Raw genomic sequence first — 18232 nt, 5'->3', positions numbered from 1 at the left:
TCTATCATGTGCTTGCTCAGTCAATTTGCTGCAGTACTGGATTTTCCTCTTATGTGTAGGGCATACAGGGATGAGAGATTCTGCTCGCCTACGTTAATAGAAGCTAAGCTTCCTTCTACAGGGAAGAAGATCACGTTCCCTTCTGCTTGCTGAGAGAATTCTCTGCTTTTATTAGAATGTCTTATTCTTTTCTGTGCCCCAGTTATGCCAGTGCAGACTGATGGGTAGCAACCTCTCAGACAGGGTGACAACAATTAGGATCCTCTTATTTTCATGCACCCCAAATGGTGAAGCTCCACCCTTTTCTGCTCTCTCTGTGTGGGGGCAGAGACATGGGTGTTACTCCAGGGTCTGCTGAATAGAACATGCCTTGTGTGAACTAAGCTACTTACAGGACAGAACACAAATATGGCAGATGATAAACTGAAGAGCTAGTAAACCCAATAATAGTATGTTGCCAAACATCAAATGTGACATGATATCAGGATATATTTAACCAACTAACGTCTTCAGGGATGCCCACTCTTCCTGTCTGCTGTTGCAAGTAGTGTTCCATAGAAGTAGACAGGAACTTAGGAGTGCTGGACTGTTCCCTATCTGGGGCTGCCTGACTACCACATGTTATCAGGGAAAGGACACTCTCTAGCTTGCTTCCTTCTCATCCCTAACACTCAGCTCTTGTCTATACTAATTTTCCTACCAAGTTCGAAGTTATTAGTAGAGCTAGTGATCCTCTTCCTCAATGTTCAAGCACTCCTTCCCTAACTTCCCTAACTGTAGGGCTTGTCTACATGGTGCCTTAGTCTGCATGAGAGGGGTGTAAATCCTAGTGTACGCTAACTTGTTGCTCACTAACTGGTGACTTATGTGGACCCTAGTGACATGCACTAAAAGTTCCCTAATGTGTGTTAATGTAGAACCGTTGAAATGGGACTACATTACCGCATACTGGAGAACTTTTAGGGCATACCAGCAGGGTCCACATGGGCCAGTTAGTGCATGCAAGCATATTGTGCACTAGAATTTACACCCCTCTAGTGTAGGCTAAGGCACCATGTAGACAAGCCCTGAGTGATTCCTGTAAGGAAAGCGGTTTTCTATAGTTATAACTATCCCCAGCACAGAGACAGCCAGCTCAGCCATAACCATGGCCTTCTCTTTTGGCATAATGCCAGAAGCTACTGCCCTACAATTAGCGGTCTGGAGTAGAATCACAAATCAAGCGCACAGTGCCTGTTATTTGGGGAGGACTGAAAACAGTTTTTCCTAGTATATTACAATATCCTAGATTCCCCAGAGCACTTTACAGATTTTCCTGCCTTTTAACATGCTTGCATATTTAGATCATGCCAAAAGTGCTTCTCAGCTTTCCCAAAGTTGACTTTAGTTGTTCCTTTGGATTTATGCCAGTGTTAATAAGAGCAGAATTTGGTCCATGCTGTCCAGAAACAAATTCCATTACACTTTGTCCTACTTCAGATACACCAAACCTCCGATGATGCTTTCCGTAGGTTTCTGTTTCCAAGGGAAATACAGATTCTTTATCACCTAGGAAGTTGTTACTCTACCCCTCCAGGACCGGATATGATACACATTCACCAGTAGTTCTTTTGCTGTTTTAAACAACTCTTTAGTACAGTTTGTTTTGTAATTAAACCAGCCTTGTCTGCACTGGCCTATTTTCCCCCAACTTTTGAACCCTTTCTTTCACCAATGAAGCTCCACTAGTAGTATCAATGGTAGGAGCTCTAACAAAGAAGATGCCAGCATCCGCTTCACTCTGTTATCTAGATTTGTCCTGAACAGTGGTAGACAGCAAAGCAGTTAAAATGCTGGTAGCCATGTAGAGCCTTGTGCATTCTAGAGCTGCTGTCTTTGATACTACGGGGGGGAGCAAGGAAGTGTTAGCAATAAGGGGAAATCATACAGAGAAAAAACACAGCGTTGAGGCGTATCTCAAAATGCCACTGTTTCTCGGATAGTCCTGGGTAGGCAGTACTGGAAAAAGCAAAAAAAGATAGAAACCTATGGTGTCAAGTTAAAATGAACATTAAAATTGGACATATGTCAAAGCCTCTCATCCTCGTATTGACCACCCAATCACTATCCAGTTTAATTAAAACATTTTGACAACACTACAGCCTAGGATAGAGTGGCTGCAACTTCCATTTCAACCAACTAAATTTTAACTGGTGGTATAGTTTTACATGTAGCTCCCTTTCCTGAAATGCCTTGAAAACAGAGGGCAGAAGTCCCAGGCATATGGAATATTCTGCTGTTACCAATGGACATTCCAGTTTAAACTTACTCCAGTATCTCTCAAAGAAAATAACTGATAAGTTAATTAAAAAATTGAGGCTCCACTGTGAGGTATTCTCTACTTGTTGGTATAATTGTACAAGAAAGACTATGCCACCAGGGACACATCATCATATGGTGGTATGAATAAGTGACCTGCAAATATTGTCCACAAGTTGCTAAGGAAGAATGATAGTAGTAGCTCTTGTGAGTGCTCACAAGGAAACCATGGTTCCTAGTGCCATGACTGGGATGTGGACAGTGAGACCTAGTGTCCAGTGAGGGAATCAGGAGTCAGGTTGAGTCTGGTACCAGAAGGTCATAGTCCAAGACAGGACAGTGGGCAGACTGAGAATCAGGTGTCAGGATGCAGGCAGGGTCAGGTTACCAGGAGATTGGGGTTGGGCACCAAGTTATAGACAGCAATCAAATAGCGAAGTCAAGGACAAACCAAGGTGTTTGGAAGCCAGAGTCTAGTGTCTATTGCAAGCAGAATCTGGAGCAGAGATGGGCAGGCAGTCTGTGTTGTTAAACCAGGAAACATGAAGGGGCAAGTACTAGTACCAGCCAATCAATGGGCTAGGAGGGGCCGCCACGCGGGTCCTGATGGGTGGTACTTCCTGCCAAGCCCCGCCTCACAGGGTCCTCCCATGGGAGCCCAGCCTAAACCTCCCATGGCGATGCGGACCAGTCAGCAGCCCAGAACACCCATGGTCCCAGATTCCTGCCCTGCATGTTTTTACACCTAGGGCCAACAACCCTCTTGTTCCAGGAGTTGTCCATCTCAAAATCCATCCCAGATGGAACGAAGGCCAATTTAGACCTCCCCCAGAACTGAAAGCTCATAATGGGGAGATGAGTAGCCTGATCCCCACTGGATCCATCTATGAATGAGTAGGCCCTGTAACTGGTGCACTAGGGCTTCAGTAGTGGGGAAACAGTAGGCACAACAGGGATCTGCACTGGTGAAATTAAAAAAAACCCAACTCAGAACCATAATCCATGGCACAGAGGACTCCAGATCCAATCTCCAATCCTAAAAAAGACGCTTGTTTTTCTTGGTGCGCTCTGACCTTCTGGGCACCAAGAAATTCTCCCCACTCCACTTCCTCTTAGTTCGTGTTTTAAGAGAATGTGGAGGAAAGTGAAACTATGGATTTACACATAACATAATCCAAAGGACCTTGTTGGTCTGAAGACTTGAAAATTAGCTGAGAGGCTTCTTTCAGCTAATCTGGTGTCACAGGTACCCCCAGCATAATGACCCTGCACAATCCCCTTACCAGTCACTGGCACCAATGGATTGGCACTGGATAACTCCCATCAATATCAGAGCCACGGAAGGTATCCACTGGTGCCAACTCTTGTGATTTTTACTGGGATTGGAGTCAGTCTCACGATGACCCAAGAAGGGGGTGTGGGGGGAGAATAGCCACCCTTTACTGAATCTGAGCCTTCTGACTGGCTATCCACCCCACTTGCCCACCTCCTGGGACAGAACAACCAACCAGAGCTGCTGCAGGCTGACCACTCCCATTCCCGCTCCCTCTGGCAACCCAAAGCCTATCTCACAGGAAGGGATAGGAAAGGAAGGAACAAAAAGAGCCCAGCAGTTAAGGGTGGCTCTTCTCCCCGTTCCCCTACTAGGAGCAACAGAGATGGGACAGCTCTTCTGCTCCTCCCCCCTCCTGCACAGAGATGGGTGGGGTTGAACCGGTGGGAGCTGGGCGGTTGAATTGATGGACCAGAACTGGGGAAGTGACCTGAATGGGTCTGAACTGATGGGGCAGGGGCTAGACAGAGGCAGAATTAATGGCTGGGCAGAAGATGGTAGATGTGGGGGTTAGAGCTCTTTCAGCAGGTGCCAGACTCACCTTACCCAATAAATTTGGGAGAGTGGGCAAAACTAATTCTCTCTCATGACAGGAAAAGACCAACAAAACCCACACTACAGTTTTCTATTTTAAAAAAAATCTCAGTCCTTTCTTACAGACAGCCCCGCAACCTGAAGCACACACTCACCAGTAACTACACACCACAGAAACACTAACCCAGGAACCAATCCCTGTAAAAAACCCCACTGCCTGCTTTGTCCCCATATCTACTCTAGTGACACCATCATAGGACCCAACCACATCAGCCACACCATCAGGGGCTCGTTCACCTGCACATCTACTAATGTGATATATGCCATCATGTGCCAACAGTGCCCCTCTGCCATGTACATTGGCCAAACCGGACAGTCTCTACGTAAAAGAATAAATGGACACAAATCAGACATTAGGAATGGTAACATACAAAAGCCAGTAGGAGAGCACTTCAATCTCCCTAGACGTTCAACAACAGATTTAAAAGTAGCCATCCTGCAACAAAAAAACTTCAAAAACAGACTTCAAAAAGAAATTGCAGAGCTACAATTCATTTGCAATTTAATTGTTAAGTTTCATTAACACCATTAATTTGGGCTTGAATAGGGACTGGGAGTGGCTGGCTCACTACAGAAGCAATTTTCCCTCTCTTGGTATTGACACCTCCTCATCAATTACTGGACCTTGTCATCACTGGTTCCCCACTTGTAAGTTCTCCCTTCTCTTCATGTTCAAGTATATTTGTGCTTGTATCTGTAATTTTCACTCCATGCATCCGAAGAAGTGGGTTTTTTACCCAGGAAAGCTTCTGCTCAAATAAATCTGTTAGTCTTTAAGGTGCCACCGGACTCCTCGTTATGATTTTTTGGGCTACTCATGATTTTTGATCTCTTGAGATTGGAAATACCAGGGATCAAAGCCTTGATACTGCAGAGAGCATGGCACTGTTCAAAGCCTCTGTGGACTTTTTTCTCTCAGGCAGAATCTCTAGACACAGAACTCCGCTACATGGTCAGCAGCAGTGTCAAAACTGTAGTCAATGACTTCTAAGCGCTTGCGTTTGGGCTTTTGAAAGTCAAAGATAACCAACTAGAGTTCTTCATGGAACAACGGTCATGGTCACCTAATAGGTCCACCGGAGTTGAACAATTCAAATACTGAAAAATTTTGTCAGAAACTTAAAATTTTCTATTTGGAAATACTGCTGTGGTGCCTCACAGGACTCGTAGATCAGGTGCTTCATGCTCCAATACTCCTCTATAGGCCAGGCTCCCTGATCAGACTTCTTCTCTCATGATTCAGGACAATCTGTATCTCTTGGAGAGGGGCAACACTGCACTGGGGAGTCCCCGGCCTTGGTGCACCATGGCCCGAAAGCCCAGCCCATAGAGGAAAATGGGCTCATGATGAGGCAAGCAAATGAAAACTGCCATGAGGCACTGCAGCAGCATTTCAAATCCAAGTATTTTGGGGTTTTCACGGGGGGGGAATAAAATTCTGTGGAAAGCCGATACTTTTTGCCAAAATAAATAAATAAAATAAAATTTTAAAAAATCGGAGCTAAAAACCCAATTTTTCCTCAAAAAACAGTATAGATTAAAAATTTTGAACCAACCCTAGCCCACAGACATCACACACAAGGCTTTCCTAATCAGGAAGGTCTGATATCTCACTTGTTGATCCTTGTAAGCCCTTAGAATAAGAGCCAGATCTACACCTCACACATCAGTTAGGAGGAATGGAAAGGAAGTATTTCTTCACACAACGCAGAATCAACCTGTGGAGCACTTTGCCAGAGGAGGTTGTGAAGGCCAAGACTATAACAGGGTTCAAAAAAGAACTAGATAAATTCATGAAGGATAGGTCCATAGATGGCTATTAGCAAGGATTGAAAGGGATGGTGTCCCTAGCCTCTGTTTGCCAGAAGCTGGGAAAGGGTGACAGCGGATGGATCACTTGATGATTACCTGTTCTGTTCATTCCCTCTGGCATTGACCACTGTCAGAAGACAGGATACTTGGTTAGATGGACCTTTGGTCTGACCCGCTATGGCTGTTCTTATGTTTTCCAGAAAGAATCATCCCTGGTGTAGGCACTGGATTCAGAAACTATATCAGGGCACCTTTTGAACCCCTTTCTCAGCTCTGCCATGTGATCAACACCAAGACAGAGTTTGTCATGTAGCCAAGTGTTCTAACCACAGGGGAAAAAAAAAAAAACCCCCAAACCTAGACAAAAGTATCTAAAATACCTAAAACTGCTAAGAATAGCAAATAATAGATAAAATCTAACAAGAGTATGATTCAAGCACAGCTGAGATCATATGCTAAACAGGACCACAACAAAAGATAAGAAAGGAATTGTATATAACCTCAAGGTCCAAAACATTCCATGCCACATCCAAAATGAAGTAGATTACATATAAATATCTCCTCCATCCTCCCGTTAATATAAAAGCCGAAGAAGACTTCAGCCAAAAGAAAGGAAAAGTCATTCACTAAGATTGGATTATTAATATGTAGAATTTGGTTAACTAATGGCCATCTAGCAGATCTCAGTACAGCAGTCACCACTACTCTGCCCTAATATTGCATTATTCCTAAGGACTGAACTTTAAACCTTAACCAAAGGAGGAATTTTTCCTGAATGTACTTTGGAAAGGAATGCTATGACAGTTGTGAGGGACTACCAGGCTGATTTAAAAGTACATTAATGGGTTTAGTTAGAGAAAGTTCCCAACTTCCAATAAAGAATACTCATGTGATTTTAGACAGTATGCCCTTGGAGGCCTACCCTAGAGGGTAGGAAACATAACATCACCTTCTGCAGAGCTTCAATATCGGTAGTGTTGTACAGAGCAAAATGAGGTTCTAAGATCATGCTCTATGACCTTGCACAGTTGGATAAAGTGACATCCCAAGGAAGCATCTAAAATAGGGATCTGTACAAAAACTTTCTTCTCTTGAACATGATGAAAGCATTATACTACAGAGACTTGACTTTTTTCCTTGGACACTCATACATCCACAATAAAGCTCTCCTGGCTATGGCCACTCAAGGCCATTTCACTCGCTTAACATGGCAGTTAAACTATGGACTTTGCACCAGTCAGTAGAATATGTTCTATTTGTTCACTTCTCTTTTGGGTTCGATGAGACCAATAATCACTTCATCCAAATAAATCAGTCTGGTCTCCAGTGGAGAGTGGGTCTTACAGTAGCAGAGCTCTTCTGTGATGCAGACACATCTGAAGGTCCAAAGCGAGGTGAATCAGGCTAGGTTAACCAAAAAGTCAGAAACAGTTTCACTACTGTTCTCTCACTTCTATCTTTTGTATAGGATCAGTGGAATAGGTAGGACGGCACATAGCTTGGACCTTCCCTGGCTTTGCAAGATGTCATTCACGATCTCGCAACACAGGTCCTGACATACAGAGAGGCAGGGTACTTTATTTACTGTTTCCAGATCCAAAGATGATGGTCACCAGCCCTCCAAATTGACTTACAATGAAAGAAATATTTCTGGGTGTCGGAACCAGTCTGCTAACCTAACTTCTACCATGTAAGTCTTGGAGTTCATCTCTCCTTTGGTGAGCAGTGCACATAGAAACAGGAAATTTTGCTCTACCTAGAACAGAAGACTTCTCTGGAGAAGAGCTGATAGAGTTTTCATAATCACCGGAAAGAAGAACATAATCAGACACATTGACTGTCCTGACCAGAACAGGTCTGTTATCCAAAGCTCAGAGAATTCAATGAATCATTGCATTCCGAATGGTGGATACCGTGTTCTCTCCTTCTGGTACCAATTCCTTGAACCGAATTGGGAAGATCCCTTAAAAAAGAAAAAACAACCTGATTCTCTGCATTCACTAGTTGTGGGAGTAGAGAATATATAACTGGAGCTGGATCTCTGCCAATGGATGAGATAAGGGGAGATGAGGCGGGAATGTCCAGAATTACTAGATAGGTATAATATGAACTCTGGATCATAAAAGCATGCCTGTGTATGAGATCAAAATTCCCAACATGCTCCAGTAAGAATTGAATTTTTGTTTCTGTGACACCACTTGTTTTCAGTTATGGCAATCTTCATCTTCTGTTAACATTCTTCTGAGATGAGACCTTGTATCCTCAACACAGACCTAGAATGGACTTCTCTTGGACCACGTGTCTGTTTTGTCTTGAATCGAAGATACTTTGTTGGCTTCAACCTTCACTCTGTTCAGTTTTTTCATCAGAATTCTGTCCTGGAAGTGAATTTTTTCTTCTTCTTCTTCTTCCCTAAAGCCAATATTAGTGCTACCATGATCATGGAGAGGGATCCTGGAAGCAGATGTAATGGTAATCATCAAAGCTGGAAAAAGAAAAAAGCTGCCATCCATCTGCAAAACATAAGAATTATCTGAGGATGGCAAAATGGGAACACTTTGAAGACAAGCCTCCATGAGGAACTTATTTAGATTTTTCAGATAACAACAAGCAGAGCAAAACCCTGAGTCTCAGGGGATAAAAACAGGATGGGAAACAGGTTTCCGTGCTCTGATGTGAAGTAGATGATGGATGATTTCATTCATGTTGTGACCTTTCCATGGTTTGCTGAGACTGCGAATGGGACAAAGCTGTTCCTGTAATTCTTGTACAGCTCTATTGGGTACCCCCTCTGGGCAATGTCCAGTGATTTCATTTAGTCAAAGCTACATGTAAGCTCTTTTGCTCCCAAACTGAAAGAACCTGGTACCAACTGGGGGGGGGCCTAATTCCAGGTAAAGCTAATTTGAAGACCTACCGATAGCTCTGATGCAACAGTGGGAAGCTACTGACCCTGTGCTTGTTCTAGCTACCTCTTGCAAACAGATATTTTCTCCTTTTGTACTCCATGGACTACTTCAGCTTGTCATGTGAGTTGTATTCCTTTCTGTAGTGTCTGGCAGGAGTCAGGATTGTAAATTGACTCTTCTCCTTGACTCCTGAATAGCCTCCGCATTCCATAAAGTTTCCCATTGTATCACTAAGATAGCTGGGAAAAAATGGTTACCTACCTTCTCATAAATACTGTTCTTTGAGATGTGTTGCTCATGTCCATTCCAAGTAGGTGTGCACATGCTACATGCACAGTCGTCGGAAGGTTTCTCCCCTAGCGGTACCCCTTGGGTTGGCTGTGAAGCTCCCTAGAGTCGCACCTTCATAGCAGTATATATATAGGTCCCCACTGACCCACCGCCTCTTCAGTTCCTTCTTGCTGGATACTCCGACAGAGGGGAAGATGGGTGGGTCTTTGAATAGACATGAGCAACACATGTTGAAGAACAACAGTTATGAGAAGGTAAGTAACCGCTTTTTCTTCAAGTGCTTGCTCATGTTGATTCCAAATAGATGACTCCCAAGCCTTACCTAGGAGGCAGGGTCAGAGTTCATGGAATCGCTGATTGAAGCGCAGCTCTGCCAAATGCTGCACCATCCCAAGCATGCTCGGTGACAGCATCACAGGAACTGGAGGTGTTGACTGTGGACCATGTCGCCACCCTGCAAACCTCCTGAATCGGGACCTGGGCCAGGAATGCCACTGAGGAGGTCTGCGCCCTTGTAGAATGTGCCATCAGTGCAGGGGCAGGTATCTTTGCCAAATCATAACATACCCGGATACAGGACATGATACATGATGAAATTCTTTGAGAAGATACCAAGAAGCCCTTCATCCTGTCTGTTACTGTGATGAACAGCTGGTTCAACTTACGAAATGGCTTCGTGCGTTCGACATAAAAGGTCAGTGCTTGCCGAACATCCAAAGAGTGGAGTCTTTGTTCCTGACCGTGTGGCTTAGGGTAAAAAAAACTGGGAGAAAAATGTCCTGATTCGCATGAAACTGACAGACGACATTTGGGAGAAAGGCTGGGTGAGACCTAAGCTGCACCTTTGTCCTTGTTAAAAACGGTATAAGGAGGGTAAGAAGTTAGGGCCTTAAGCTCAGACACTCTCTTGTTTATGTTATTACGACCAGGAATGACAACTTCCATGACAGATAAAGTAAACAGCAAGTCGCTAGGGGCTCTAAGTGGGGAGGCCCCATTAATCTTGAAAGAACCAGATTAAGATTCCAAGCCAGGATCAGCTGCCTAATTTGTGGGTATAATCTGTCAAGACCTTTAAAAAAACTGACCAACCATTGGGTTAACGAAGACTGATCGACCAGCGACTCCTGGGTGGACTTCCAAAATGGCGGTGAGGTGAACCCTTATTGATGAGGCTGACAGGCCCTGCTTCTTTAAGTGTAGCCGATACCTCTCATCTTGGACTACTGATGACTGCATCAGAGGGGTGCAGCTCTGCGAACACCAGATCAAGAATTTTTTCCATTTGACCAGGTAGGTGGCGCTGGTGGAAGGTTTCCTACTGCCAAGGAGAACCTCCCTAATGGGTTCGGAATACGTTAGCTCTACCGGGTTTAACCATGAAGGTTCCAAGCTGCGAGGTGGAGAGACTCAAGGTTGGGATGCTGGAGATGGCCGGGCACTTGAGTGATCAGGTCCGGAAGTAAGGGCAAGGAGATTGAGGTGTCCACCGATAGCTCCAGAAGCATGACATACCAGTGCCATCGAGGCCAGGCTGGCACTATCAGTATGACTGCAGCCCCCTCCTTGCGAATCTTGAGCAGAACCTCGTGGACAAGTGGGATAGGCGGGAATGTGTAAAACAGGTGGTCCCTCCAGGGGAGAAGCAATAAGTCCACAAGTGAGCTCGGACGGTGATTCAGGAAGGAACAGAACTGCAGGCACTTACTATTGCTTTTTGTGGCAACTGGGGAACTCCCCACCATTGGAAAATGGTGTTCACCATGTCCAGGCAAATGGACCACTTGTGGTTGTGGAAGTATCTACTGAGATGGTCCACCAGCTTTTTCTGAGAACCCGGGAGGTAGGATGTCTCCAGATGTATTGAGTGGGCTATGCAGAAGTCCCACAATTTGACGGCTTCCTGACATAAGGGAGAGGAGCGAGCTCCGCCCTGTCTGTTTATATAAAACACTGCAGTCATATTGTCCAGCACCATTGACACACCTTTCCCTTTCAAGTGGGCATGCCAGGCAAACCGCTCTCAGCTCCCTGACGTGGATGTGAAGTGAGAGCTGGCCTGGGACCAAAGGCCCTGTGTCCTGAGCTCTCCCAGATGTGCTCCCCACCCCATCACTGATGCGTCTGTGACCAGGGACAGTGAGGGATGCAGTTTGCCAAAGGGGACCTCCTGCGCATACCGCCTGTGGACTGATCCACCATTGGAGAAACCCAAGAACTTATGGTAGAAATGTGACCGCCTTGTCCAGGCTGTCGCGGCCAGGTCGATAAGCTGATGCCAGCCAGGCACTGGAGAGGTCTGAGCCTCAGCCTCACATGTTGTACTACATACATACAAGATGCCATATGACTGAGGAGCGTCAAGCAATTCTTTGCTGTAATGGTGGGGTACTGCCTGAAGCCTTCTAGGATGTCGTGCATTGTCTGAAAACGAGACTCGGGCAAGAACGCTCTGACTTGACCCGAGTCCAACACTGCCCCGATAAACTCTCTTCTCTGGGTAGGGAATAGAGTTGATTTCTGTACATTAAGCAGGAGATCCAGCCTGTTGAAAGTACACCTTATCATGCTGACATGTAGTTCCACTTGTACTGTGGAGCGGCCCCTGACCAAGCAGTCGTCAAGGTATGGGAATACCAGCACCTGCCTTTTTCTCAGGAAGGTGGCTACGACTGCCATGCACTTGGTGAAAACTTGAGGGGCTGCAGACATGCTGAAGGGGAGGACTGTAAACTGGTAACAACTGCAGTTCACTACGAACCTGAGAAAGCATCTGTGGGCCGGGACTATCAATTTGTCGAAGCATGCATCCTTCGGGTCGAGGGTGGCTACCAATCCCCGGATTCAGGGATGGGATGATGGTGGCCAACAAGACCATGCTGAACTTCAACTTCTTCATGAATCTGTTGAGGTCTCGCAGGTCGAGAATGGGTCAGAGACCCCCTTTGGATTAGGAAATATCAGGAGTAAAATCCCTTCCCCTTAGCTCCTGAGGAACCTCCTGCATGAGGAGTTGCTTGTGAGAAGGGTACCTGAAGAGGGACGGGGAAGGGGAGTGGGAGGAGCGGAATTGGAGAGAATATCCCACTTCTATTGTGTGGAGAACCCAGCGATGTGAGGTTATCTGGACCCAAACACGACAGAAGTAGGACAGACAGCTCAGAAAAAAAGGTGAAGAATCCAGTTACTGGACTGGTGTATCGCCCCTGGGGCACACCCTTAAAAGGCGTGCTTAGAGTCAGAGGATTGCCTAGTTGAGGCTTGCGCCTGCCATTCTTGCCTCCCTTTCTGGAGAAGTCCTGTCTAGGCTGGGGACGATAAAAGCATGGAGGGGGCTAGGACTTAAAGTGTTTCTTCTGGGTGACAGGGGTGAGTCTTTTAGGCTACGGAGCTTGGAATCAGTCTGTTCCAAAAAGAGCAGGTCCTGAATTGTTTGCTGGACCTCTGTGGGAGGCTCGATACTTGGAGCCATGAGCTCCCCCTCATGGCTATGGCAGAAGACACTGTTCACATGGCCAAGTCTGCCACATCCAGCGAAGCCTGTAAAGAGGTCCATGTCACTTCCTTGCCCTCCATCACAGCTGCAAATTCTGCTCTAGAATGTGTGAGGATTAACTCTCAAATTTCATCACAGTATTCCATGAATTAAAAGTTACATCTACTGAGGATCACTCACTGGTTAGCAATCCGAAGCTGGAGCGCCCCCAGTGGAATACACTTTCCTGCTGAAGAGGTCCAGCTTCCTTGAGACTTTCGATTTCAGAGTTGGGCCCCGCTACCTTGGATTTGTTTTAGGTTAATAAACCAGTCCCCAAAAAAGGTGTGTGTTATTGAGCATAAAACTCTGGATTATTCCTGAGAATCTGTGATAGGGAAATCAAGGCAGAGGGCGCCACAGGGCAGGCATACCCCTTTTACAGTGGGCCAAGAGGCCCCTTACTGCCTGCCAGTTCTTCCACATCTGGGATGCTGTCCTTCTCCTCATTCCTTAGACAACTGCTGGAGGAAGAGATAGAGGCAGTGACAAGGCACGGCAGCTTAAACAGAAGATGGAAACAATAACCTGGACATTAGGGCATGGTGACTCAGCAGCAGCAATCTTTTAGGTGTGACAGGAAATCCTTATCCCTCTCTTACACCCTCCCAAGGAGCAACAGACACAACAGGCAGGAGACACAGACCATGCCTTTTGTCTCTGGGTTTTCTCTGCTCAGAGTTTTCCCTCAAACGTACAGGGGCACCATGCCTCAGAGGGGAAGCAGAGTATAGGAGACAGTCTCCCCAAAAGGTAAACGCAGCCCTGAGACACAGCACAGAATTAGACAGCTACATTATTGAGCCACATTGTTAATCTAAACATTGTAAATAAAGTTTGGCATTTCCCTCAGGAAAGTGCTGCAGCAGAGAGGCCTGGTTGAGCCACCAGCCGATGTGGAGGCAGAAAAAACTGGAGGGAACTTCAGGAGGGGAGAATTCCCCTGTTGCCAGTGACAGGTTCTGCCCCCATGCTCCGAACAGGCTGAAATAAGCATCCTGACAGATCTGTGAACCTTACCATGAAGAAGCAATAAACTTTTCTAGCCATTAAGATCATAAATGAAAAAGCCACGAAGAACCAGAGCACAATGTAAAGGTCAAATTTTACTCTCCTCGTTCATGTGCATAGTCCTACTATGCTGGATTCTGTTCTCAATTAAACTCCAACAGTTATGACATTTTGGCCTTATTTTCATCTCACACAGGTGTAAATTAAAAGTAAATTCCACTGAAGTCAACATAGTGACATCAGCGTAAAAATCATAATGAGAAGAGAATCAGGTTCATTGACTTTAATGGCACTTCTCCCATACATTGAATGGATTCGGTCCATATATTATAAAAGGCCCAGTGGATCTACTTAATGAGGTTTTTAAAATAAAATAAAATAAAAAATAGAATAGAATAGAATAGAATAAATGATGCTTTTACACAACAACTCTTTGAAAAGATCTCCAAGCTAATAAATAGTCTCTCAGCTTTGCAGAGACAGTTAAAAGGAATAATATTTTGTTTTAAATTATGCATTTCCCTAAATCTAATATATTTTAAAAGAAAGATGGGCGGAAAACTTACTGTGATTGCAGTTGCTGAGGTAATCCAACAGGCGGCTTCTGCTTGAGAGTGAACATCATCTGAGCCACTGGGCTGACTTTCTGTGGAACCTGTACCTTCTGAGAGAAAGTCTGCTGAGCAGCCTGCTGAGGAATTGGCCACGGTGGTGCCACAGGGCCCTGACCTCCGGTGGAAGAAGTATCTTGCGTGACAGTATCCTCACAGGAGTTACCTTTCGTCCCTGGTTTACACACACAAAGCTGAGGTCGCAGACACATCCCTCCATTTTGGCATGGTGGTGAACAATTAGCTAAGAAAAAAAAAAAAAGACGACATTTTAAAAAGTAACGATGAAGTAAAGCATGATGGAAACAACAAACCCTCCCCCAAAGTACAATGGCAACATTATTGAGTTTCCCAAAGACAGAATTAAATCTCAAGGTTGAAAACAAAATTCGGCAGGGATATAAAAACTGTATATGTGGTAAAGATGTGTAACTCACATTGATTTGACACTCGCATTGATTTGACATTCAAGGGGTGTGCTTACATGAGGACGGGCAGAAGGCTGACGAACAAAGAACAGAACAGAAGATAAATTGTGGGAGCCTACTTTATTATATACCCTCCTGTTAGTAGCTTTCTGCTTCATTTCCCAGCTTTCCATTTTTTAACGTGTAAATTGGACACATTTTGCACACCCACTAAATATCAAATTTGTGCAAGTTATGCAACTTCACTATTGACACAAGGAACCAGATTCTCTTTACAAATATTCAATGCACCAAAAAAAATGCCGTAAGTACTATTAGAAATTGTTCCACTTATTTCACAGATTAGTAAAATGAGGAACAGAAAGGTTAAATGATTCACCTATTCCCTTCCACTAAAGCTGAGACTAAAACCATAGTAATAGTGTAAAAAAACATGTATACATAAAAGTGGTCCTAGCACTAGCTAGCAACACTGCCAAGAAAATAGCTTTCCTTGATGAGAAAGCACAATAATGAATCCTTAACCACATTCAAAGCATGTGTGTCAGACTGCAGCAAAACCTCCATCAGAGCTAAGTAATGTAATACCCCCATGAACAAACATGGCACAATTTATAGAGTACTTGAGAAAGAACTAGAGGACAGAGAATGTCGGTCTCCAAAACCCAGCTTCTTAGCATTATCAAAATGATTATTTAAGTCTGTCAGGATTATAACTCAGGGACTCCAAGTTCTCAGCTTCATGCTCAATCTACTGGACCATACTGTTTCCCTAAAATTTTAACTGCATGCATCTATACCATCTTGGAAAACAAATAACCAAACCCTGCAAATTCTGGCCCCAGCTGTTCTATAGCCATTAACAGACTCTCAAGTATCTGCAAATCTTGCAGTATACAAACCCTCTGAGAGGTGGCTGCCTGCTGCCCACCTCCAACCTCAAAAACAAAGCTGATGTCCATCACTCCACTCCCTTCTATCCCAAACTGCACCCACTTATACATCAGGATCAGTCAGCCTAGTGAAAGAAGGACCAGTACAGGTGGCAGTAAGAAAATACTGCAGTGGTTCTCAACCCCGGTACACATACCCAGGCAGTACACAGACATCTTCCAACGGGCACATTCCCTCATCTAGATATTTGCCTAGTTTTACAATAGGATACATAAAAAGCTCTAGCAAAGTCAGTACAAACTACAATTTCATATGATGACTTTTTATATACTGCTCTATATACTATACACTGAAATGGACACATTTATATTCCAGTCAATTTATTTTATAGTTACATGGTAAAAATGAGAAAGTAAGCAATTTTTCAGTAATAGTGTGCTGTGTCACTTTTGTGTTTTTATGTCTGATTTTGTAAGCAAGTAATTTTCAATTGAGGGGACACTTTGGGGTACGCAAGACAAATCAGAATCCTGAAAGGGGTGCAGTAGTCTGGAAAGACAGAGCCACTGATATACTGCATCCCTTACACACACATAAGCCCAAAATTTGGCCTTAAAAGAAAAAACAAAAACAAAAAAACAAAACTTTCTATAGAGCGTAATAGTAATAATAAATATCAGTATCAGCATTGTAAATCAATGAGATAAAGCAACAAAATGTATAGTTACATTATCCTACCTATCATGTAAGATCACCAAGTTTTTTCCTTGCTGTGATTTCCTGAACCATCAGCAAGTAGAAACTTTCCCTATCTTTTGGTGGAGGACATAGTTTTGCGCAATTTCTGTCAAAGTAGTTTGCTTTTTAAACAAAACACTGTCTCTTCTAAAATAGAAAACAGTTCTTTCCCCTTTTGAAATAAGATTCATGCCATGTGTAGTAAAATTGGTGGAGCAATTTCCATCTAAACTAAAAAGCAGGGATTTTGGTGTTTTGTTTTGTTTTTTAAAACAATCAGATTGTCTTCAAATTTCAGACAAATAATGTATACCATAATCTCTGCATTTTTCTTCCTTCCTGTCTCAACAGATCTTTCAATATGTCTAGTTACATTAGTTAGCAATGCCAGACAGCTTTTCAAAGCCAGCGTCAGCCTAACACCTGCTTAACCATAACAATTAATTTATGTGAGGAAAAAATGATTAATGAAATTGTGCTAATCCTGATGCAGTAAACTCCCTATAACAAATCTCCAGCTATGTGAGAGTTGCAACAAAACAGTCTAGTGGTCTGCGTGGGTCATCTCTTTCATTAGCCCACTTAAACCAGAATATTTCAATCCCATTTAACCAACAAACATCAACTGGCAAATAGAGATTTCCTTTTTTGCAGTGTTACCAGTGATATTGTATTCGCAGAATTTGAAAGCGGTTTCTTTCTCTGCAATACTGGCTATTTTTGGTAAGCTCCAGCTCTTCTCTGGTCTCTTAACATGTACTTTTCTTTTTGTTTTAAGCCTGTAATTTCTACTTGAACTGTTGTGTTGCACCCAAGGATGGTGCCTTATTTTTCCAATCAACGTTGCAGTCTATTCAGCAAAGATCTGTTCTGTTTGAATCTATCATAAAACTCATATCGTTACATCCCATCCCCCACTTCAATGAGCATCACCAACTACTTCTGAAAACAATTCAATTTAAATTAAAGTTTATTGCACTAAACAATTCGAAACAACCTTAATGTAATTCAAATATCTATCTAAAGGTAATTTCTTACAGCCCCCATTATTGTAGAATGTAATCACAGTCAAATTACTATCTTTTTATTGAGCATAATAATTCTATATACCCCTAATATCATTAGAGATAAAGTTATTCTTTAAATATAGACTAAACATAACTGATACCAAATTATAACATTATGTTAACAATTTTAAAATTGGAACAGTTTAGGTCATAACAAACCATCAAATCTGATACCACAGAATAAATACACAAGCATATTCAATTATCCAAATTTATGTTAAAAAATATATGCAAGGCCCTGGGCCAATACCCATTTAAGTCAAAGGAAAGACTCCTTGGAACTTCCATGAAAGTTGGACTGGTCCCTAAAATATTTAAAACAAATGTGGGGTCAAATTAAGATTGTTTGGGTGCTAGTCACTGAGAATTTTCCAGTCAATGGTGCATGCACCTGGGTGTTAAGTTGGAATCAGAATATTTTATGTAACCTCAACTTGTGTTTTCCATATTGTTGTGTTCTTTAATAAATGTGTTCTTCAGTGGTACATCTCCTCTTGAACTTTACATAGCTGAAGAAAGTTTGGTACCAGAGGAATATAACATTAAATATGTTATTGTTTATTATTTGTATTACTGTAGCACACAGGAATCCCAGTCATAGACCAGGACACATTGTGCTAAGCACTATACAAAGAGAACAAAAAGATGGTCCCTCATAAAAAGTTTGTTTATATTTGTTTGTTACATTTGTTTATATTTTGGTTGATTAAA

The 18232-nt window shown here is 43.4% G+C and overlaps 1 protein-coding gene across 6 annotated transcripts in view; it reads right to left on the bottom strand.

Annotated features, from left to right (window-relative positions):
- LTBP1 (latent transforming growth factor beta binding protein 1) overlaps positions 1-18232 on the bottom strand; it is a 361660-nt gene that overhangs the window by 313403 nt on the left and 30025 nt on the right. For all 6 annotated transcript variants that reach the window (XM_037895450.2, XM_027833839.3, XM_043543429.1 and 3 more), the window contains exon 3: positions 14350-14638. In XM_037895450.2, the coding sequence (XP_037751378.1) occupies positions 14350-14638 (289 nt within the window). The remainder of the gene's footprint in view (positions 1-14349; positions 14639-18232) is intronic.

The sequence above is a fragment of the Chelonia mydas genome, chromosome 3, assembly GCF_015237465.2.
Source record: "Chelonia mydas isolate rCheMyd1 chromosome 3, rCheMyd1.pri.v2, whole genome shotgun sequence".
In the NCBI taxonomy this organism is placed as follows: Eukaryota; Metazoa; Chordata; order Testudines; family Cheloniidae; genus Chelonia; species Chelonia mydas.
Note: the sequence above shows the minus strand (reverse complement) of the source record. Positions and strands in the feature narration are given on the sequence as shown.